Source organism: Hemiscyllium ocellatum, chromosome 4 (assembly GCF_020745735.1).
Source record: "Hemiscyllium ocellatum isolate sHemOce1 chromosome 4, sHemOce1.pat.X.cur, whole genome shotgun sequence".
NCBI lineage: Eukaryota > Metazoa > Chordata > Chondrichthyes > Orectolobiformes > Hemiscylliidae > Hemiscyllium > Hemiscyllium ocellatum.
This window is the reverse complement of record NC_083404.1, coordinates 72,679,438-72,703,252: the sequence shown is the minus strand read 5'-3', so window position 1 is coordinate 72,703,252 and position 23,815 is coordinate 72,679,438. Positions and strand designations below refer to the sequence as shown.

Sequence of the window (23,815 nt, the reverse complement as noted above, 5' to 3'; positions counted from 1 at the left end):
TTCCTTTGGCAGCTCATTCCATACACACATCAGCTGCATGAAAAAAAGTAACCCTTCAGGCCCTTTTAAAAATTTTCCCCCTCTCAACTTAAACCTAAGCCCTGTAGTGTTGGGTTCCCTCACCCTAGGAAAAAGACCTTGGCTGTTCATCCTATCCATGTCTCAATTTTAAAAGTCTCTAACATCAACCCTCCATCTCCAACACTACGTACTTATGAGGTTTTAAATTATAAAAACTTTGTAATGCAATGACGTTTGGCAATTGCATGATTAAACATATTAATTTCTCAAACTAGGAGAAAGTCACAAATGAAACTTCAGTTTACATCAAGCATTACAACCAGGATAGTTACAATACTGAAGGAAGCCTCTCATCTGCGCCAGCTCTGCTAGTACAACTCAAGTCCCAATCCCAGCCACCTTCCCTCTAGGTTTCAATTTTCAATTCATTTCTTCTCCACTGATGTTCATTGACATTGTTTACCATCTACAACGTGCTATGCAGTACTTCCCATACCAACTCAACAGCAGCAAACACATGGGAACACCACCTCCAAGCCAAACTAGACTTTAAGCAATCATTCCACTGTAACAGGGCGAGAATTCTGAAACTCTCCCTAATTACAGTTCATCAGTTCAAGACAGTAGAACACTAAGGGTAATTCAGAAGGGGTAATACATAACCAGTCTAATGATACTCACATCCCATACTTAACATCTCAAATCAACTGGATTTACCAAAAGCCTTTCATAATTTTGCTAGCAATATTCATCTTTTGCTAACCACCTTTACTAGAATATTGGAATTCAAGTTATGTTAATTAGATTATGAAAAAGCACCAAAGGATTTAGAATGTATTTTATTTTGCGTTTTCCATAGACATTCAAGCATCAGCAATTGTAACCTCTACTTCAACACCAGGCTCAATACTGATGGAGGTAATTTGTTTCACGATTTCAGATGGACTGTGTAAATCAATTAGACGTTTGTGGATCCTCATTTGGAAGCGATCCCAGGTTTTAGAACCTTCACCACAAGGGGTTTTTCTTGTTGTGATCCGCAGAGTCTGGAATAAAGTACAAATACACAATGCAATGATTTATCTATGTTTCAGCAGTTAACATTGAATTTTCGCCTGATGAAAGAACACAATGTAACTCTTGAGGCAGAAAGAAAATATGCTGCAAACAAGCGCAAATGATTATCAGAAAGAACAGACCACTGGATCCCTACAATGTGGAAACAGGCCATTTGGCCCAACAAGTCCATACCAACCGGCCAAACAGTAATCCACCCACACCCATTCCCCAACCCTATATTTATCCCTGACTAATGCACCTAACCTACAAATCCCTGACCACTATGGACAATTTAGCACCGCCTCTTCACCTAACATGCACATCTTTAGACTGTGGGAGGAAACCAGAGCACCTGGAGTAAACCCACACATTCAAACTACACACAGTCACCAGCGGTTGCAATCGATCCTGGGTCCCTAGCACAGAGGTAGCAGCAGCACTAACCACTGAGCCACCGTGCAACCCTCAATGAAGGTTAGATTCCCTCAGTTACTGCTAGATATTTAAATGCACACAAAAATCTGACTTTACTACTCACTAAATTTTCTTTCATTTAAGCACGGTCCAGACAATTGTAGTAATTACAGGTAGGTGTATGTAATTTGCAGTAATCTGGTAAATTCAGCCAATTCATTCATGTCAATGAGATTATTGGCGAAAGAGCAATGAGCATGTCAAAAAAAGGATTTTCAACCATGACAGATTCTCAGCTAAGTAAATGCTAAATCAATTGAGGGATAGCCAACAAGGACGATTGAAATTCTGCATCGACTCCAAATGGATGCTGCAACATATAGGTGTCTTGTGTACCTCTTGTGTCTAATCTAAATATTCAATTCTGGCTACCACCAACTGCTGCACTAAGGTAGCAGTGTTACACATAGTATTGGGGCTTGTGGCACAGGAGTAGCATTTCAACTTTTGGTCCATAAAATCTGGATACATGTCTCACCTGCTTCATGGTCCAGCAGGTTGATATCCCCCCAACAATGCTTTGGAGACATTCAACTTTTCATTGCAGCTACATTTCTCAATTTATCCAACTGTCAAATAAAATTATTAACTTCAGCATAGTAGTAACAATATAAAGGTAAAATACGGATCACTACACAAGATGCTCAACATCTACACAATGATCAGTCGTTGTCTTTTCACCCTGATTGGATGTGTAGTGTAGTTATCAAACTGTCAGTTGTCAGTTTATGTTTCTCTGAAAATGGGAGTGTTGGTATAAATCTGAATCTGTTAGTTTATGCTTTGGGAATGTTCTCATCAGTTTCTGCTGAGAAAGTAGATATCCATCTGTACCTGTCTGTTAGTTTCTGAATGTATGAGTGCAAATATCAATCTATGCATTAGTTTCTGTGATGTCAGTGAGATCAGTTATTGACAATTTATACTAGGTATCTGAACACATGGAGAAAATGCAGTTTAAAATTGCAAAGCACTTTCAAAATAGCTCTGCTGGCATGGTTGAATAACAGGTCACTTTGCTTCCTACAAAAGAATTCTTAAAACACTGAATACTAAAAATAGTTTCACATCACTAATGTCTTAAGGTTTACAGAATCGAACAGTACACTGAACAAATGAACACTGAAGCTATTGTCCATCAAATAATTAGCTGATGGCACACCATTAACCTTCTCCATTACTTTTCAAGACTACTTGATGGCTTTCAGACCCTCTATGACAAAGACAAGACAGACCGGGATTGCTCAACCATCGAACTTCACATTCCTGTCATATCCCTAATGGCCAAGAGTATACAGTCTCCTAGGATACAAAATTTGTCAAAATTTAAAAAGACGTTTTCCTTAGCAATATGCCCAGTCCAGTCCTCGAGGCTTTTTTGGGGGGTTGGGAAAGAGACAATATTAACCTTGCTCAATCCAAGTGTTATGTTTAGGGCCCGCATGGTAGCTCAGTGATTAGCACTGCTGCCTCAGTGCCAGGGACCCGGGTTAGATTCCAGCCTTGGGCTCCAGTCTGTGTGGAGTTTGCACATTCTCCGTGGCTGCGTGGGTTTAAAGTACTCCGGTTTCCTCCCACAGTCCAAAGATGTGCAGGTCAGGAGAATTGGCCATGCTAAATTGCCCATAGTGTTAGGTGCATTAGTCAGAGGGAAATTGTTCTGGGTGGGTCACTCTTCGCAGGGTCGGTGTGGACTGGTTGGGCCGAAGGGCCTGGTTCCACGCCGTAGGGAATCTAGTCTACATAAAATTGATTATGCAGTAAAACTTGGGCAATTCTACTCAAGACATCCCTCACTCAGATCAAAAATGGTAAATCCTAGGCAAACAACCTTGACTAGAGAAGGGTATCATACTGGTTAAATCACTTTAGGCAATTTACCAACAGTGCCAAACCTGCCTAACAGTGCCTAACAAGTCCTGTACAAGTGCATTCTGATGAAATAACCTGCCAAAATCACTATTCCCACACCTACACCATTTTCATGCAATGCTTTTTTGATGAGCCACACACATTGGCAAAGCTACCTCTTATGTCCATCCCTAACCACTCTTGGCCACGCCATTTCCCAGGGTAATCAACCCCATTGCTACAGACCTGGAGTGGAGTGATGTAGACTAGACCAGGTAAGGACAACAGATTTCCTTCGCTAAAGCAAACCAGAGGATTACCTGCACCTCCACACACATCCTTTACTGCATCCGCTGCACCCGATGTGGCCTCCTTTATATTGGGGAGACAGGCCGTCTGCTTGTGGAAACTTTCAGAGAACACCTCTGGGACACCCTGACCAACTAACCCAACCCCGTTGCTCAACACTTCAACTCCCCCTCCCACTCCACCAAGGACATGCAGGTCCTTGGACTCCTCCATTGCCAGACCATAGCAACACGACGGCTGGAGGAAGAGCACCTAACTTACCGCCGAGGAACCCTCCAACCACAAGGGATGAACTCAAGACTTCTCCAGTTTCCTCATTTCCCCTCCCCCCACCTTGTCTCAGTCCCAATCCTCGAACTCCGCACCACCTTCCTGACCTCTCTGCCTCCACCCCCACCTTGACCTCCTTCCACCTATCGCATGTCCAACGCCCCTCCACTAAGTCCCTCCTCCCTACCTTTTATCTTAGCCCGCTTGGCACACTTTCCTCATTCCTGAAGAAGGGCTCATGCCCGAAACGTCGATTCTCCTGCTCCTTGGATGCTGCCTGACCTGCTGTGCTTTTCCAGCAACACATTTTCAGCTCTGATCTCCAGCATCTGCAGTCCTCACTTTCTCCCAGAGGATTTTAACAAATCAATGACAGTAATGCTGATTAAAAAAAAACCAAGACCAATTTTATCCTCTGGATTATTTACACTGGAAAAAATTCCATTGATTTCCAAAGTAAGACATGAACCCATTTCTCAGACCCAGGTCCCCGGATTACTAATACCCCATATCCCATGAATTGCAATATAGCCTGTAGCATGGTAGAATCATCTAGGTCTCCACACCCTTAAAGTTCATTGCTTAGATTCAGTAAGTTCAACTACCAGCCTGCTTCTAAAGACATTATCTCCAATCCATTAACATTCTTGCCACACTCGTTTCAAATTTTTAAAAAACGCCCTTCATTGTTTCAGTTTTCCCTCCTAAAATTCTCTACTAAATCCAACCAATACAAAGAACAGATATTTAACACCCCTAGTTAATATGGATGAGAGACATCTTGATATATAATCTTTCAAGTGAGGTCATTGTGCATGTTTGTCAGCAATAATCTGTACAGTGCAATCCTGTGTACAGCTATAAGATACACGACTGGAGAACTATACACCAATCTTGCTGAGAGTGTTAGACAATTTGCAACAACTCTCCTGCTTTTTTAATGTTGCCATGAGAAAACAAAGGTTCTGCGTTTCAGATAATAGCCTAGATTGGTGACAGAACACTGATGTGTCATCTTATAGTACAGTCCTTTTCTACAGACTTAAGCATAATCATTTTCTACCACACAAGAAAAAAAGCGACCTACTGATAAGCAGTCACTACAACATCCAATGCAATTGAATCCATCCCCATCTCTCCCCTTACAAAAAAAATCTTCAGAGCTCTTCTTTTCCTACAACTTCTGTGGGAAATGTAAAGCCACACAAAAAAAAAGTTACATTAAACCACTGACTTATTCTCCCTCTACAGATGAGCTTACCTTGGTGGGCATGCGAACAGGGCCCTTGACTTTCAAGTTCTTCTCTTTAGCACCACGAATTAAATCAGCACAAACTGGAGAGAAGTAAAGTTTCAGTCAAGAAAGCAGACACCACATAACTGCCATCTACAATATAACTGGCTCAGAATAGCGTACAAAACAATCATGTTGATTCATTTACATAATATCATCCTTGCCAGCAAAATTCAATTCTGTCAGAACAATGACAGGCCAAGTGAGGCAACTTTAGTCTGATGTTACAGAAGATGCTTGTTTGGCAGTTTTCTCAAAAAAGACTCATGCTTTTAATGCCAATGATAGTAGTCCCCAATGCTAGTTTATCACTTCATCCAGTCACAAAAGAGAGCAGTTGGTAATAAATTTAAAACAGAGGCCAGTAGGCCAATAAAGGTGCAGTTATTGCTCCGTTATGCAACTAAATGGAGAAGAAAGTTACTGTACAATCAAAACTGCAAATACATATTCTAAAGAATGCATAAAAACAAAATGAATTACAGAATCTCCATGACAAAAGGATGTAACGTTGAATATTGGTTGTGCTGATGCCACAAAAACATTTGCTACAAGAAACCATCCCATTTCCACAGATGTACTGATTCCTACATTTTGTGGACTGCCACTTTTCTGCAGACAACAGATTTGACAGTTCCGCTGAACTCAAGAGTGATGTCATCAAGAGTTCTCAACTCCTGGCATGGCCATTCAACAGTCAGATATTGCAAAGTGCAATCCAAAACAAGGCCACAATAGCAATACTCATATGATATCAACAGCTGCAATAGGAGACAGATTGCAGCAGCTCGGGTGATGGAAGTGAAAAGGTATGGCACTGGAAAAGCACAGCTGGTCAGGCAGCATCCAAGGAGCTGGAAAATTGACATTTCGAGCATAAGCTCTTCATCAGGAACGTCCTGAGGAAGAGCTTATGTTCAAAATGTCGACTCTCCTGCTCCTCGGATGCTGCCTGACCGGCAGTGCTTCTCCAGTGTTGCATGTTGTGTCTCCCAACACTAGCATCTGCTGTCCTTGCTTTCTCCTAGCGGGTAGGGAGATATCCAGTTGCCATGGTCTCCCTTGCCACTGGAAATAGATCTACTTTCTGTCAAGAACTGAGTCTGGTGTGCAACAACATTCCCACATGAAAAGGTGTCTTGCAAAAGGCATCTACTACAACATGCAATTTCCTAAATGGACAATCATTCTCATTAACGAGTGATTGTAGATGATTATTTCAGTAGTAAACAAAAGTCAAATAAGAGGCTAATAAATGAATCCCTCCTCCCCAAAATAACCAAAAAAAATTACCTTTCTCGAGTGACTTTACATTCCGGCTGGTCAAAGTAATTCTAATGCGGTGAATTGCAACCTCCTGTTCCACAGGTGCTTTGCCAGAATCTTTAAATGCCTATCCAAATGAAAAAGTGTAAACTAAGAAGTTTTCAGATATTACATATTTCTACCAGTCAAAAAACCAGTTTATAGACTACCTGCTGATGTCACTATCAGATTAAAGATTATAATTCAAAAGGTTTAGTTAAGTTGTTGACACGAACAACTTTTACTTCCTCTCTAGCCATCAGAAAATTGCGAGAGAACTGGAGACTAGCCAACATAGTTCCACTTTTCAAACAGGGTGGTAAAAATGAACCAGGAAAATTACACAGACTGATGAGTCAGGTCAACAACAGGGAAACAAAAACTGAAGAAACAAATTAATACTACTTGGATAGTAGTATTAGGGATCGTCACCATGGCTTTGTCATAGGGAGTTTACATCTAACAAACTTATTTGAATTTTTTGAAGTGTATGGATAAAGGAAATTTAGTTGATGTAGCTTATATGGATTTTAGCAATGCTTTTGACAAGGTCCCACACAGGAGTCTGATTGAAATGATGAAAGCAAATTAAGTGAGGGAAACTTGGTGAGGTAAATCTGGCTTAGTAAGAGGACAAAATAGTGGTGCCTCCAACAGCGTACATGGATCAGTGCTGGGATTCTGTATAGCCGAAAATGTGGGAGCAGGGCAGGCAGGTTCAGCCAATTTGCAGAATGGTAAATAGCAAAGCTGATGATTGTAGGTTACAGAAAGATATACGTGGGTTGGTCAGATGAGCAGACCCAGTGGCAGATGGTACTTAATCCTGATAAGTACCTGATAAGGTGATGCACTTTGGATTAAGAAATAAGATGAGGGAGTATTTAATGAATGACAAGACACTCTGTAGCTTAGAGGAAGAGGGATCTTGTGGTAATTATTCACAGATCCTTGAAGTCAGAGCACGTGGATAGGATAGTTAAAGCAACACATGAGATTTTTGCTTTCATCAGTCAGAGTGAAATGTGAGACCAAAGGAGGTAATATTAGAGTTGTACAAAGCATCAGTCAGGCCACAGCTGGAGTACTGGTGCAGTTCTGATCACCTCACTCCAGGAAGGATGTAATAGAGTAGAGAGGATTGCAGAGTATGTTCATCAGGATGTTGCCTGGATGGAGAAATTGAGCTATAAGGAGAGATTAGATAGACTTGGATTATTTTAAGGGCAGAGAAGACAGTGGGTGGCATGGCGGAGTTGTCCGAGGTATGGAAAGGGTGAAGAGAGAGCAGCTGATATAAAGGTCAATCATGAGAGGGCATCGTTTTAAGGGGCAGGATTGGGGGTGGGAAGAATGATGGATATTTCCCATTGAGTAGATGGTGGGAATGTGGAAAGCACTGTCTGGAAAAATAGTGGAGGCCAAAAGCCTCACAATCTTAAAAACATTTAGATGTGTATTTCAAATACCATAACATTCACGGATATAGGACAAGTGCAGGAAATTGGAATTTAATGAGTTATGTTGGTTCAGACATGATGGGCCAAAGAGCCTTTTCTGTGCTGTACAAATCAATGAACAGTTCACCTGTAACTTTGATTAGATTCCCTAGTGTGCAAACAGGGCCTTCGGTCCAACCAATCCACACCGACCCTAAGAAGAGCAACCAACCCAGACCCATTTCCCGATGATGCACCAAACACTATGGACAATCCACCTCACCGGCATATCTTTGGATTGTGGGAGGATGTCGGAGCACCCGGAGGAAACCCATGCAGATGCTGGGAGAATGTGCAAGCTCCACACAATCACCCATGGCTGAAATTGAACCTGGAACCCTGGTGCTGTGAGGCAGTGCTAACCACTGAGCCACCATGCCACCCCCAACCTGGAAAATGAGTAACGCCCTGAGGAATCCTCAATACACTTCTTTCTTTTGATATTTAAGTATACACAATAAAAACTGAATTTTAGTCAACTAAAATCTAAAATTTTAATCAACTACTTGTAGTAGCAGATTGTGTAAAAAAAAGGTGTAAATATAGACCTTATTGTTTAACATTGTAACCTCAGTTAAAACGTGCCAACTAACGGAACAGCCACGATCCAAATTGAAGCAAAGCGAAAAACATTAAGCAACGTCAGATAAATTGCAGATGCTGAATCAACATGAAAGAAACGCGCTGTTTTAAATAGGACAGATCTGTCAGATCAAGTCGCAAGGCAGGGAATTCAAGATGATCCAAATATGAACCCAACACGGTAGGGTTAAGGCGATTGTCTCGCCACAGATTGCTCTGAGCTGCTGAAAATTCAGGCTGTTTTTTTAAACCAAGGAACGAGGCCTTTGTATCCGCGCTGGTCATGTTTCAATCCAATTTCCAATACTTAATCCACAGCCTTGACTGCAAGCACACAACCCATTATTTAATTTGGTGCATTTCATTCAATCAACGGTTATTCCGCCTTTCCGTGAAAATAAGGGCGAGTTGGCATCCAGTGAGACAACGATGCTAGAGGCAGCTAGAGCGCGGCCGCAGCACATGGACACAGCAAACACCATGACCAAGGCCGCAGGCCTACTGCGCGCACTCGCTCCCTGTCCACGGCCCACTGCGCGACTCTCACTCTCACCATGGTAAACTCCTGACCAACTTATCCGTCGACTTAAGATTCTGAAAGTGAACGAACAGCGGTGAGTCAGGAGCGCACCAACCACGACAACCTCCAACTCCGACGATCACAGCTGAAAAGGAAGCATCGCTACGTCAACGACGTTTAAATACTGAGCCTACGCCTGAGACGGCTTCCAGAAGGTGGGGCGAGTGTTTTCGTTGGAGGGGGCGGAGCCGACCGAGTGTAAAACCCAGGACTTGGAGACGGAGCGGGAGGAAATCCGCTCCGACGCCGAGAATTGCCTGATGCGCCCTCTGACAGTCAGAGGACCAAACGTCCCTGAAACCTAGCCTTGAGAGCGGAGGAAGTAGTTGACTTGAATTCTCTAATATGGGGTCAAATACTGCATTTTATAGAACAATGATGCTCATAAGGACTTTTGCAAACGTTACTATGAATATCTGATAAAATAAGTTTTCGATATTGATGTGTGTTTTTGCTGAATACACGCTGGGCCCCATACAATAGGTACTACCGGCCTATAAAATTTAGGGTAAAACTCTGGCTCTGCTGCGAGCGACATGCTCGCTAAAAGTCCAGGCTCCAGCAATCACAACTGCCACCGACATCATTCCGCCTTCGAAAATGAAGAATAAGAAAGAATAAATAAAATATGTAGAGTAAACAATCTTGCCGGACGTTGTGTGCTTTGTCGGCGCCATCTTGGAGAGATAAGTATCATTCTCGTTCCGGTTTTCAATACTGAGCTTCACTCTCATAACAACAGTATAGCATAGCAAAAGGCCCATCAACGCTGTACCGATAATATGATGCCTTCTAAATTAAAAACCTTTTGCCTCTACGCAGTCCATATCGACCTTGTATCTGTATAGGTGCCCCTTAAACATTGCTGTTATTATCCACTTCTACCGCTTCCTTCCAGGCACGATATGTAAAAAGAATCGCCTCTCATCTCCTTTAAACTTTCCCCTTTCATCTTAAACCTGTGTCCCTTAGTAATTAACATATCTACCCTGAGAAAAAGACTTTGCCTGTTCATTCTATCCACGCCTCTCAATTTTGTAAACTTCTTTCGGGTCGCCCCTCACCCTCGAACATTCAATGGAAATAAACCAAGTTTACCCAATCTGTCCACATAGCTAATACCCTTCAAAACAACCAGCATTCTGATAAATCTTTTCTGTACCCTGCCCAAAATCTTCTGGTAGTGTGGCAACCAGAGCTACACAATATTCCAAAGTGTGGTCTAACTGAAGTTCAAAACAACTGCAACACGACTTGATTTTTATATTCTGTTCTGTGACTGATGCGGGAAAATGTGTCCTATAGCTTCTTCAACTACTCTCTCGGAACTGTGGACCAATATGCTGAGATCCCTTGGTATGTTAATGCTTCTAAGTGTTTGCATTTACTGTATACTTCCCTCTCATATTAAACTTTTGAAATGCTTAACTCATATTTGCTAAACAAAGTTTTGCATTGACATCCTCCACCCATTGATATCAGTAACATGAGGAAACTATATATCCCAGTACATAAGACCATTACTTTAAAAGTGATTGAAGTAGCTGAGTTCTGCTTCTCTTCCAATCCTCTATCCTCTTCACCTTTGGACCAGATTATCTGAAGGTGCTGTGTATATGGTTCAGAGGGGGCAGAATGTGTGCCAAAACTTGCCCGTAGTGTTAGGTAAGGGGTAAATGTAGGGGTATGGGTGGGTTGAGCTTCAGCGGGTCGATGTGGACTTGTTGGGCCGAAGGGCCTGATTCCACACTGTAAGTAATCTAATCTCATCCAGATGAGGCAAAAACTGGACAGATAGGAAACACTGCTCCCTCTCCATTGCAGGTCAAAACCTGGTCATCAGGCATGATGTGCTCTGTTGTACGTGCACAGATGTGATGCATTACATGAGCCTACACCACTTGTCACTCAAGCCATCTTCCATTTTGTGTGCAGTTGCATCAAGTTGTGTATAAAATCCATGATACACAAACACCAAGTGTCACTTCATACCAGATGTTCTACCTGTCCCTGGCGCCCTGGTATTGCAAAGATCGATCTGGCCTCATTGCCGCAGAATGCTCCAAATAGTTGGACCATTCTGTATCATCTGTCCTTCATATTTTCTTGTGAATTTTTCCATTTGACCACAAATCAATCAGGTAGGGTGAGCACATAAAATCCTTGAGACCTTCAGGAAAAGGAGAGTGTTAATCCTATCAGATGGTTCCCTGAGCAAACTGTCAATAATGACATGGCAAAATACCTAATCACCAGAAATTTCCAACAAGCAAGACATAGCCTAGCTGTTTGTGAGAAAGGCATTTCCTGTCACATCCTTCATGTGCACACAGCTGATCAGGCAGCATCTGAGAAGCAGGAGAATCAACATTTCCTCAAAGGCCTTCATCAGGAATGAGGTTGTGAGTCAAGGGGTGGAGAGATTAAGGGGGGTGGTCGAGGGAATAGCTGAGAGTGCGATAAGTAAGTGAAGGTGGGGCTAATGGTGATAGGTCTGAGGGGAGGATGAAGCGAATAGGTCGGAATGCAGATGGATATGTAGGACAGATCATGAGGAAGGTTGGAATTGGATAAGGTGGGGCTAGGGGAAATGAGGAAACTGGTGAAATCCATGTTGATGCCGTGTGGGTGGAGGGTCCCAAGGCAGAAGAGGAGGTGTTCTTCCTACAGGTGGTTAGGGAAAGATCGTGGAAGAGGCCCAGGATCTGCATGTCCTTGGTGGAGTGGGAGTAGGAGTTGAAGTGTTTGGACACGGGCTGATGGCGTTGTTTGGTGAGGGTGTTCCGGAGATGTTCTCTGAAGCGCTGTGCAAGTAGGCATCATGTCTCCCCAATATAGAGGAGACCACATCGGGAGCAACGAGTACATTAAATGGCATGTGGAAGTGCTGGTAAAACTCTGGTGGATGTGGAAAGCACCTGTGGGGCCTTGGACGAAAGTGATCTGGGGGTGGGAGTTGGCTGTGGATGCAGGTTTTACAATTCCTGTGGTGGCACTAGAGGGTGCTGGAAGGGGAAGGCAGGTTGGTGGGGGGAGTGGACCTGACAAGGAAGGAAATGGTCCTTATGAAAAGCAGACAGGACGGGGACAGAAATATATCTCAGGTGGTGGGGTCCGTTTGTAGGTGGTGGGAATAGTGGAGGATGATGTAATGCGTACAGAGGTTGGTTGGGGTGGAAGGGGAGGACCGAGGGGTCTCTGTCCTTGTTCTGTTAGAGGGCTGGGGTTCAAGGGCAGAGTGCGGGAAGTGGATGAGATGTGCTGTAGGGCATCATCAACCATGGTAGGGGAAATTGCAGCCTTTGAGGAAGGACACCATCTGGTGTGTTCTGTGGTGGAACCAATCCTCCTGGAAGCAGATACAGCAGAAGTCGAGGATTTGGGAATCAGGCATAGTATTTTTACAGGATGCAGGGTGGGAGGAGGTGTAGTCCAAGTAGCTGTGGGAGTCGGTGGGTTTGTAGAAGATGTCAGTGTTGAGTCAGTCACTGTTGGTGGAGATGGAGAGATCCAGGAAGGGAAGGGTGATGTCATACATGGTCCAGGTGAACTTGAGGTCGGGGTGGAATGTGAAGTTGATGAACTGTTCAACCTCCTCATGGGAGCATGAGGTGGCACCAATACAGTCACTAATGTAGTGGAGGAAAAGGGGAGGAATGGTGGCAGCATAAATGTGGAAGATGGACTGTTCCATGTAGCTGACAAAAAGACAGGCATAGCTGGAGCCCATGGTTACCCCTTTCATCCAGAGGAAGTAGGAGGATTCAAAGAAGAAATCATTGAGGGTGAGGACCAGTTTAGCCAAATGAATGAGAGTTTCAGTGGAAGGGTATGGTAGGGATGACAGGAGAGAGCGAAATGGTCATGGACATGGTGAAGATGAGGTATTGGGGCCAGGAAGATGAACGTTTTGGAGGAGATGGAGGGCATGGGTGGTGTCCCGAATGTATGTGGAGAGTTCCTGGACCGAGGGGATGGGACAGCGTATGAGTTTAGTGGGGCAGCAGTTGATTGGTCAGCCGGGCAGTCAGGCTTGTGAATCTTAGATAGGAGGTATCTAGTGGGTTCCCGAATTGAGTTTGGAAGCTGTGCGTGGGAGCTTCTCTTATCTCAGTAGGAGACAATACCTCCTACTGTCCTCAAACTTTAGCCTCTGTAACCCTAACAACAACAGAACCTCCCGTCCTCACCTTCCATCCCAACTAACTTCCGTACACCCTCCGCCATTTCTGCCACCTACGAACGGACCCCGCCACCAGAGATATATTTCCCACCCCACCTCATCTGCTTTCCGTAAAGACCATTCCTTCCACAACTCCCTTGTCAGGTCCATGCCCCCCCCACCAACCCACCTTCCCCTGCCACCACAGGAATTGCAAAACCTGCGCCTACACCAACCCCACCCACCTTCATCCAAGGCCCCATAGGAGCCTTCCACATTCATCAGAGTTTTACCTTCAGTTCCACACATCATTTAATGTTAAAAATCACACAATACCAGGTTATAATCCAACATGTTTAATTGAAAGCACAATAGCTTTCGGAGCGACGCTCCTTCACCACCCGATGAAGGAGCGACGCTCCGAAAGCTATCAGGCTTCCAATTAAACCTGTTGGATTATAACCTGGTGTTGTGTGATTTTTACCTTTGTACACCCCAGTCCAACACCAGCATCTCCAAATCATGACATCATTTAATGTATCGGTTGCTCCTGAAGCGGTCTCCTCTACATTGGGGAGACAAGATGCCCATTTGCAGAGCGCTTCAGGGAACATCTCCGGGACACCCGCACAACCAACACCACTGCCCCATGGCCAAACAGTTCAACTCTCACTCCCACTCTGCCAAGGACATGCAGGTCCTGGACCTCCAACACTACCACTCCGTTACCACCCAACGCCTGGAGGAAGAACGTCTCATCTTCTGCCTCAGGGCCCTCCAACCACGCAGCATCAATGTGGCTTTCACAAGTTTCCTCCTTTCCCCTCCCACCACCTTATCCCAGTTCCAACCTTCCTCATGACCCGTCTTCGTTCCCACCTATTCGCTCCACTCTCCTCTCTGACCTATCACATTACCCCCACCTTCATTTATCTATTGCACTCTCAGCTATCTTCCCTCCCCCACTGCCATCCCCTCCCATTTATTTCTCCATCCCCTTAGCTGTCAGCCTCATTCCTGATGAAGGGCTTTTGCCCGAAACGTCAATTCTGCTGCTCCTCGGATGCTGCCTGACCTACTGTGCTTTTCCAGCACCATACTCTTGACTCTGATCTCATAAACATCTACAGGCCTCACTTTTTCCTTCTGGAATATGCCCTTTCAAAGAACATCTGGAGAGATATGGAGTGGTTTTAAAGAAACAATGAGGTTTGTACCAAGCAGCTCCAACACAAATGACTCTACACATTAGTTCTCCAGGGTGCACACAGAGAGAAACATTGGCTTGCGCCTGGCAGTGCATCAACTCTGTGAAATTCTGCCTTTGGTCTGCCCAAAACTTGTTGACCTTCAACTGTAAAGAATTAACTTCGACTGAGTGTTGCAGACTGGTGCACTCCAGAGCTATATGCTGAAGAATGCACTAGAGCTTGGTGCAGCTGCCACTAGAGGCACAGCGAGGGAAAAATAGCATCTGACAAAGTGCAATGAGAGTTAGTTTTTTTTCGATTACTTACAGTGTGGAAACAGGCCCTTCGGCCCAACAGTCTACACCACGCCAAAGCGCAACCCGCACAGACCCATTCCCCTGCATTTACCCCTTAACCTAACACTACAGGCAATTTAGCATGGCCAATTCACCTAACCTGCATATTTTTGGACTGTGGGAGGAAACCGGAGCACCCGGAGGAAACCCACGCAGACATGGGGAGAATGTGCAAACTCCACAGTCAGTCACCTGAGGCGGGAATTGAGCCCGGGTCTCTGGCGCAGTGAGGCAGCAGTGCTAACCACAATGGTCAGACTCTCTCGTTGCCTCAAAATAAATGCGTGAGTAGAAAATCTGTTTGCAGCTACAGGGAAGCTCTGAAGAATGTCAAATTCCAATTTTTTTTTCCTCTGCAAAGACGGTGTAGAACTGTTTTAGTACCTTGTGTATGTACAGATTTTTTATGAATAAAGTGTATTTTTGCAATAAAACATTCCAAGATTCTTAAAATGTGCTTTTATTCGATAATTGTAGAATCTGTAAAATCTGAAACCTTATGATCTTATCAATGACATAAAAACAAGTAATAAAAGTGAACACGAGTGTCACAGAATTGTTGCAGTGCTGAAGGAAGCCATTAATTCCACCACCTGCTCTCCAAATCACCATCCATTCATTTCTCTGTGTTCTTCCCTTAAACCTGCACATAGCTCCTTTTCAAATAACTATTCAAATTCCCTTTGAATTCATTAAACCTGCCTTCGCTACATTCATAGTTCATTCCAGGCTCTAATCACATACAATCATAGAGACATACATATGGAAAAAGACCCTTTCATCCAACTTGTCCATGCCAACCAGATAATCTATTTCCATTTGCCAGTATTTGGCCCATACCCCTCTAAAACCTTGCTATTCATATACCCATCCAGATGCATTTTAAATGTAATTGTACCAGCATCCACCACTTCCTTTGGCAGCTCATTCCATAAGCACACCACCCTCTGCATGAAAAGATTGCCTCCAGGTCCTTTTTAAATCTTTCCCCTCTCAACTTAAACCTGTGCCCTCTGGTTTTGGACGACTCAACCCCAGGGAAAAGACCTTAGCTATTCACCCTATTTACCCCTCTTGATTTTATTAATCTCTATAAGGTCTATATAAGGTCACCAGTTTCCTCATTTCCCCTCCAACCACCTTGTCCCAGTTCCAACTTTCCTCATGACCTGTCCACCCTCCTCTCTGACCTGTCACCATTACCCCCACCTTCATTTACCTATTGCGCTCTCATCTATCTTCCCTTCCCCCATCTTCCTCCCACAGCCCAAAGATGTGCCGGTCAGGTGAATTGGCTATTCTAAATTGTCCATAGTGTTAAGTGCATTAGTTAGAGGGAAATGGGTCTGGGTGGGTTACTCTTCAGAGAGTCAGTGTGGACCCTCAGCCTCTGATGCTCCAGGGAAAAGAACCCCAGCCTATTCAGCCTTTCCTAGAAACTCAAACCCTCCAACCCTGGAAACATCCTTGTAAATCTTTTCTGGACCCTTTCATGTTTCATATCTTTCTAAAGCAGGGAGACTAAAATTGAACACAATATTCCAAAAGTGGCCTAACCAGTGTCCTGTATGCCCGCAATATGACCTCTCAACTCCCATGTTCAATGCACCTATCAGTAAAGGCAAGTGTACCAAACGTCTGTCTCAAAGGGGACAATACTAGACCAGATAGGTTTAGTGAATAGATTAGGTTAGATTCCCTACAGTGCAGAAACATGTCCTTTGGCCCAACAAGTCCATACACCGACCCTCCGAAGAGTTACTCACCCAGGCGCATTTCCCTCGACTAATGCACCTAACACTATGGGCAATTTAGAATGGCCAACTCATCTCATTGGCACATCTTTGGACTATGAGAGGAAACCGGAGCACCCGAAGGAAACTCACACAGACACAGGGAGAATGTGCAAACTCCACACAGACTGTCACCCAAGGCTGGAATCAAACCTGTGTCCCTGGCGCTGTGAGGCACCAGTGCTAGCCACTGAGCCACCATGCCACCCTGGCTCTTAATGACTCTTACTGTTGTATTCCTCATGTTTCAACAGTGCTGAAATTACTTTGGCTTTGAAGTTATCGAGAATTATACAACTGGGTTCTTTGAGGACCACATTCTTGTAAATCAAACAATGACTTCTACTTGTACAAGGGCTGGCTTTCATACTAGCAGCAAGGCATTGACACCCTGTCAGTCTAAGAAGAGCAAAAGGTTACAATACTTATGCAGTTTTTATACACATCTGGCAGTTTGGCAGTTGGATCACATGATGAGGACATGACACAGTTACAAAATAATAACGATTTACAGAGAACTGAACAAACAAGATGCGGTTACAAGTTGACATATATATTAACATCACATTGTGAAAAAGAACAAAAACAAGCGATCAGGTAAGCAAGCATAATGTTTTCTGCTGCCTGGTCTAATGAGACTACAATTTCAACCTATTAGCTCTTAGTAAACAGATATGCTCCTACATTTCCCACCCTCCCACCACAACTCAGTTAAGTTTACTTTATGATCAAAAGGGACAGGCAATTATGATGTGATTAGGCAAGATTTAGGATGGGAAAGGAAACTGCAGGGAATGGATACAATTGATATGTGGAGCCTGTTCAAGGAACAGCTACTATGTGTCCTTGATATGTATGCACCTGTCAGGCACGGAGGAAGTGGTCGAGCAGGGGAACAGTGGTTTACTAAAGAAGTTGAAGCTCTTGTCAAGACGAAGAAGGAGGCTTATGTAAAGATGAGATGTGAAGACTCAGTTATGGCGCTCAAGTGTTGCAAGTTAGCCAGGAAGGACCTAAAAAGAGAGCTAAGAAGAGCCAAGAGGGGACATGAGAAGTCTATGACAGTTAAGATCAAGGAAATCCCTAAAGCTTTGTATAGTTTTGTGAGGAATAGAAGAATGACTAGAATACGATTAGGGCCTGTCAAGAACAGAAGTAGGAAGTTGTGCATGGAGTCCAAAGAGATAGGAGATGCGGTAAATGAATACTTTTTGTCAACATTCACACAAGAAAAAGACAATGTTGCCAAGGAGAAAACTGAGATACAAACCATTAGACTAGATGGAATTGAGATTCATAAGGAGGAGGTGTTAGCAATTCTGGAAAGTGAAAAAATAGATAAGTTCCCTGGACCAACTGGGGTTTATCCTAGGATTCTCTGGAAAGCTAGGGAGGAGATTGCAGAGCCTTTGGCTTTGATCTTTATGTCGTCATTAGCTATGGGTATAGTGCCAGAAGACTGGAGGAGAGCAAATGTTGTCCCCTTGTTCAAGGAGGAGTAGAGACAACCCTGGCAATTATAGACCAGTGAGCTTTACATCAGATGTGGGTAAGGTTTTGGAAAGGATTATAAAAAATAGGATTTATAATCATCTAGAAAGGAGTAATTTGATTAGGGACAGTCAATACTATTTTGTGAAGGGTAGGTTGTGCCTCACAACCCTTAATGAGTTTTTTGAGAAGGTGACCAAACAGGTGGATGAGGGTAAAGTGGTTGATGTGGTATATATGGATTTCAGTAAAGCATGTGATAAGTTTCCCCTGGTAGACTATTGCAGAAAATACAGAGACTTGGGATTGAGGGCGATTTAGCAGTTTGGATCAGAAATTGGCTAGCTGAAAGAAGACAGAGGGTGGTGATTGATGGGAAATATTCATCCTAGTGTTCAGTTTCTAGTGGTGTATGGCAAGGATCTGTTTTGGGGCCACTGCTGTTTGTCATTTTTTTAAATAACCTGGGTGAGGATCTAGAAGGATGGGTTAGTACATCTACGGATGGCACTAAAGTCAGTGGAGTTGTGGACAGTAGGAAGGATGTTGCAGGTTACAGAGGGAAACATATAAGCTGCAGAGCTGGGGTGAGAGGTGGCAAATGGAGTTTACTGTGGAAAAGTGTGAGGTGATTCACTTTGGAAGGAGTAACAGAAATACAAAGTACTGGGCTAATGATAAGATTCTTGGTAACGTGGATGAGAAAAGAGATCTTGTTTTTTTTAAGATTAGATTAGATTAACTTACAGTGTGGAAACAGACCCTTTGGCCCAACAAGTCCACACCAACCCTCCAAAGAGCAACCCACCCAAACCCATTCCCCTACATTTACCTCTTCACCTAACACTACGGGCAATTTAGCATGGCAATTCACCTAATCTGCACATCTTTGGACTGTGGGAGGAAACCGGAGCACCCAGAGAAAATCCACGCAGACATGGGGCGAATGTGCACACTCCACACAGACAGTTTCCCAAGGCGTGAATTGAACCCGGGTGTCTGGCGCTATGAGGCAGCAGTGCTAACTGCTGTGCCACAGTGCCGCCTTGTTCATGTCCCTGAAAGTTGCCACCCAGGGTGATAGGATTGTTAAGGCGGCATGTGGTTATATTTGACTCAGCAGATAAAGCTAAAAACTTTGCAGACACTTTAAAATAGATGGATTAGCCTAGAGAATATGGTTAATGTTTGTTCTGTTTTCTATCTTTCCCCATCTTTTCTCTTCCTTTTTTAAAAATTCCTTTCTTTCTCCCTAAAAATTTCCTTTTTGAAAAAGGGGGGAAAAGACCTTGGAATAAGTTGTTTTTTTTTAAATAACTGAACTTTCTGATGGGAAATTTTGTGGATGTTTTTTGTTGTCTCTCACCCTTTTTTTGTTTGTTCGGTTTCTCATTTAATCACAAGTAGGGGTGACATGAAGCCAGGGATGGATGGAGTGCTCATTTTGACTGTCTTTCTTCTGTTGATTTAAGGATCATCTCCGGCTGGGGCACAGTCCGGCTTTGAAGGAGCTGTTAAGGAGGGGATGGGTAGGGTGAGTGCCCTCTTTGAGCAGGGGGAAAAGAGTCTTCCATTCAAGGTTTTATAGTTAGTTTTCTTTGTAGTTGTTTGATAGTAACAGTTGTTTATAGTTATGTTAGAGTAGTTTTTGTATATATAGTTCTTCGACGCTATGAATCTTTATTTACTTCTGCTCGGCGTTTTGTAAGCAAGGTTCTCCCTCCGAGGGGTTCAAGGGTCTCTGAAAGGGGATATGGCTAAGTGTCTTATTAGATTGTGCACCTGGAACATTAAGGGAAGTCATTCGCCTGTTGAAAGAAAAAAGTGCTTTCTTGCCTTAAGAGGGAAAGGGTTGATATTGCTTTGTTGCAAGAAACCCATCTTGATGATGGGGCACACCTGAATTACAACAGGGGGTTATGACCGGTATTCTTTTCATCCTTTACTACTAACAGTAGGGGAGTGGCTGTACTTATCCAGAAAAAAATCTTCCATTCACATTATTAGAGCAAGTGAAAGATGAGCAGGGACTGTTTGTGTTTCTTAAAACCCTGATACATGGGGAGGAACATGGCATTTTAAAATGTCTACTGTCCTCCAGCGCATCCCCTCAAATTTTTGATTAGTTCTTTCTCTAAGTGGAGTGCTTTTGGAACACAGCACATTATTATGGGGGGGGGGGGAATTTTAATTGTCTTTTGGATCCAACAGTAGACAGGATGACTTGTGGGCCCCCAACTATTTCTTCGCAGGCCAAGCAGGGAGTTGACTAATGCGAGGAGTTGGGACTGGTGGATATTTGGAGATGTCTTCACCCTACTGGCAGGGACTTCACCTTTTTTTCAAACCCACATAAATGTCACACAAGGATTGACTTATTTCTGGCTTCCTCAGCCCTTCTGGATTCGATTATGAGTTATAAAATTGGGAATATAGCAATCTCTGATCACGCGGCAGTATATTTGGGGGTTAAGGCCAAGATTGAAGGGCTAGGTTTGCAGCATTGGCATTTGGACCCTTTTCTACTTAAGGATTTCAAATTTATGGAATACTTTTTGAAGAAGTTTCAAGAATTCTTGAATATCAACTCAGGCACGGCTAGTAGTCCATCTATACTATGGGAAACTGCCAAGGACTTTGCTAGGGGATTAGTTATTTCCTATTCAGCTAGCCAGAAATGACAGAAGGAAGGAGGAACAGCAGGGTCTGCCTGAGATGCAGTTGAAAGCCACCGAGGCAGTACATTTTGTGCAACCTTTGGTGACTAAGCTACAGTGGATCTCAGCTGTCTTGAATTCAGTACTGACATAAAATGCAAAGAAAGAACTTGCTTTTGTGAGACAAGGGTGTTCGAATATGGGGATAGGCCAGGGAAGTATTTAGCATACCTGACTAGGAAAAAGTGTGCTCCCTAATCAGTTACTGCAATCAGAGACAGCGCTGGGGTCCTTACACATAATGCTAAATAGATTAATGAGGTTTTTCGGAGCTTTTACTCTGAATTGTATCAGTCTGAAGGTTGCGAGGACAGGAGGGCTAAAATGGAGACCTTTTTTTAAGAACCTGGACCTCCCAGGTGTAACCTTGGAATAGGCCTCTCTCCTTAATGTCCCCTTGACAGTTCAGGAAATACAGGAGACAGCTAGGCAACTTCCGAGTGGGAAAGTTGGCCCTGATGGTCTCCTGGGTGAGTTTTATAAGAAGTTTATAGGGACTCTGTCAGGGCCGATGTTGGAGATGTACAATCACCCCTATATGCATGAATGCCTAGCACCATCTTTGAGAGAAGCTATTATTTCCTTAATTCTTAAGAAGGGGAATGTTCCTGAGGATTGTGCCTCATATAGGCCCATCTCTCTATTAAATTCAGATGTCAAGATTCTGTCCAAGATCCTGGCACTGAGATCAAAAAGGGTGTTGCCCCATATTATTAAAGACAGGCTTCATAAGGGGCCGTAGGTACCCTAGTAATATTAAAAGGTTACTGAATATGATCCAAATTTGTCAGCCACAATTGATTCAGGGGGTGGTGACTTCCTTAGATGCAGAGAAAACATTTGACTAGATAGAATGACTGTATCTTTTTTATGTCTTAGAACAGTTTGGGTTGGGTAGAGTCTTTGCTAGGTGGGTGGAGGTTTTATTTAGCCACCCTCTGGCCACGGTCATCACCAATGGGGACGTGAAGTCTGGGAATTTTAAGATTGGTACAGGTAGTTGGCAAGGCTGCCCCCTCTCACCATTGTTATTTACGTTGGTGTTAGCGCCACTGGCAGAGGCCATTCGTCAGAACGTCCACATAACAGCTCCAGAAGTGGAATCGAGGGCACATTAGATTACACCGTATGCGGATGATGTCCTTCTGTTTTTATCGAAACCAATGATCTCAGTACTCCATTTGATACAATGCATCAATTCATTTCGGGCTATTTCAGGATATAAGATTAACTTTGCAAAATCGGAGGCTATGCCTTTGGGGAACCTTAAGGATGTACCAGAAGTTGAAGGTGGCTCTAAGTTCCCTTATAAGTGGTCACGGGCAGGGTTCCGATCCTAGACATTTTTATTACCACCAAGTTTGATCTGTTATTTCGGACTAACTTTGCTCAACAATATTAGGCGAGATCTCCAGAGATAGGAGGCTCTTCCAATTTCTTTGCTGGGCCGAATCTCTCTCATTAAGATAAACGTTCTTCCTCGTTTGCTTTATGCCATGCGTATGCTCCCTATGTTTCCCAGGTCAACCCTATGGAAGCTTATGGGTGGTTTGCTTCCTGTGTCTGGCATCGTGGGCAGCCCCTCATCAAACTTACTAAATTGCAGTTGCCTCAAGAAGGGGAAGGAGTTGATTTCCCAGACTCAGGAGGTATAAATTGAGTTCCCTGCTATCCTGTGTCAGTGATTGTGTAGGCAATGATCCATACTCAATGTGGCTGGATATTGAGGCCTCCCAGGCAAAGTAGCCTCTTGTTAACCTGTTGTTCATGGATAAGATGAGGACAGTTATGGACCACTGCCAGAACTCCATTGTCATTAGTACAGTCAAGGCATGGAGGGCAATGTGTCAGAGTGAGGGTTGCTTATCCAAGATGTCACCACTTACACCTATAGTTGGCATGCCAGGGTTCCGACCAGGGATGATGGATTCAGGGTTCAAAACGTGGGCAGCGAGAGGAGTTTCTAGTTTGGGAGACTCGTTTGAGGGGGTGGGGGGGGGGTTATGATGTCTTTTGAGCAACTGAGCCCCAAATACAAGTTGCCAAGCAGAGATCTTTTCTATTCTTTTTCAGGTTAGGGATTTCATCCAGAAGAAGACTACACTTATAACTAAGATACAGAGAGGTTGTTGCTATGTTTCACAAGCAGCCTTTCAGTTAGTGCCCTCTATTGCCTACTGGGTGGCAGAGCCTGGCAGGATATTAACTGGTTATGTGAGGTCTGGGAGCGAGAGCTAAGAGTGGAGGTCTCTTCTGAAACACGGGAGAACGTATGAGAGAATACTCGAAAGATCTCAGTCTGTAATAGGATATGTGCTATGCAGTTAAAAGTTCTGCACAGGGCTCATCTGGCACCAGACCGTCTGGTGAAGTTTAAAAAAGGGGCATCTTCTGTGTGCCCCAAATGTACAATAAGTGTAGGTACTCTTACCCACTGGCTCAGTGTTTATTGGGACACGACGTGACGCGATCTCACCATGAAGCAAGCACAGTCTCCTTTTCCTTGCCATAGCTACTTCATATGCCCTATTCTTCTTGCTTTACTCACTTTTTCCCATATTTTTCCATCTATTCTAATACATTCTGAACAACATACAAATCTAGACTAGCTTCTTTCACAAAAGCATGCAGCCTATCCTTTGATTCCTCGGCCCACTTAGAAAGCCGGTGTTAAAATTTAATTCTATCACTTGCCTCAATTATATTCTGTGTTGTTACTGCTGTGTGACTTTTCACTTTGGACTGTTAGTCAGTCCCATACTTTTTTTTTTAGCAAGTTAATCTTATCAACCTCATGAAATTACCTGGAGCCTAATATGGTGAGGTAAATTGCCCACAGTGTTAGGTGAAGGGGAATGAGGT

At 43.7% G+C, this 23,815-nt stretch overlaps 1 protein-coding gene and 1 non-coding gene across 2 annotated transcripts; both read right to left on the bottom strand.

Moving 5' to 3' along the window:
- Positions 1-844: 844 nt before the first annotated feature.
- On the bottom strand, positions 845-9,343 carry rps20 (ribosomal protein S20). Its single transcript, XM_060823437.1, has 4 exons — positions 9,218-9,343; positions 6,572-6,671; positions 5,246-5,319; positions 845-1,067 (listed from the first exon to the last, which is right to left on the bottom strand). The coding sequence occupies exons 1-4, from the start codon at positions 9,218-9,220 to the stop codon at positions 885-887; spliced, it is 360 nt and encodes a 119-aa protein (XP_060679420.1). The 5' UTR covers positions 9,221-9,343; the 3' UTR covers positions 845-884.
- Positions 5,381-5,444, bottom strand: LOC132815556 (small nucleolar RNA U54). The gene has a single exon (XR_009644678.1). It is a non-coding gene; the product is annotated as a small nucleolar RNA U54 (small nucleolar RNA).
- Positions 9,344-23,815: the final 14,472 nt, after the last annotated feature.

Excerpts from the sequence above, each read along its gene's own strand:
- rps20 (XM_060823437.1), bottom strand. Across the intron at positions 5,320-6,571 it reads TGTAAAGTCACTCGAGAAAG|TTTGTGCTGATTTAATTCGT; the intron begins GTAATTTTTTTT and ends ACTTCTCTCCAG. Across the intron at positions 1,068-5,245 it reads CTGTTCGCATGCCCACCAAG|ACTCTGCGGATCACAACAAG; the intron begins GTAAGCTCATCT and ends ACTTTATTCCAG.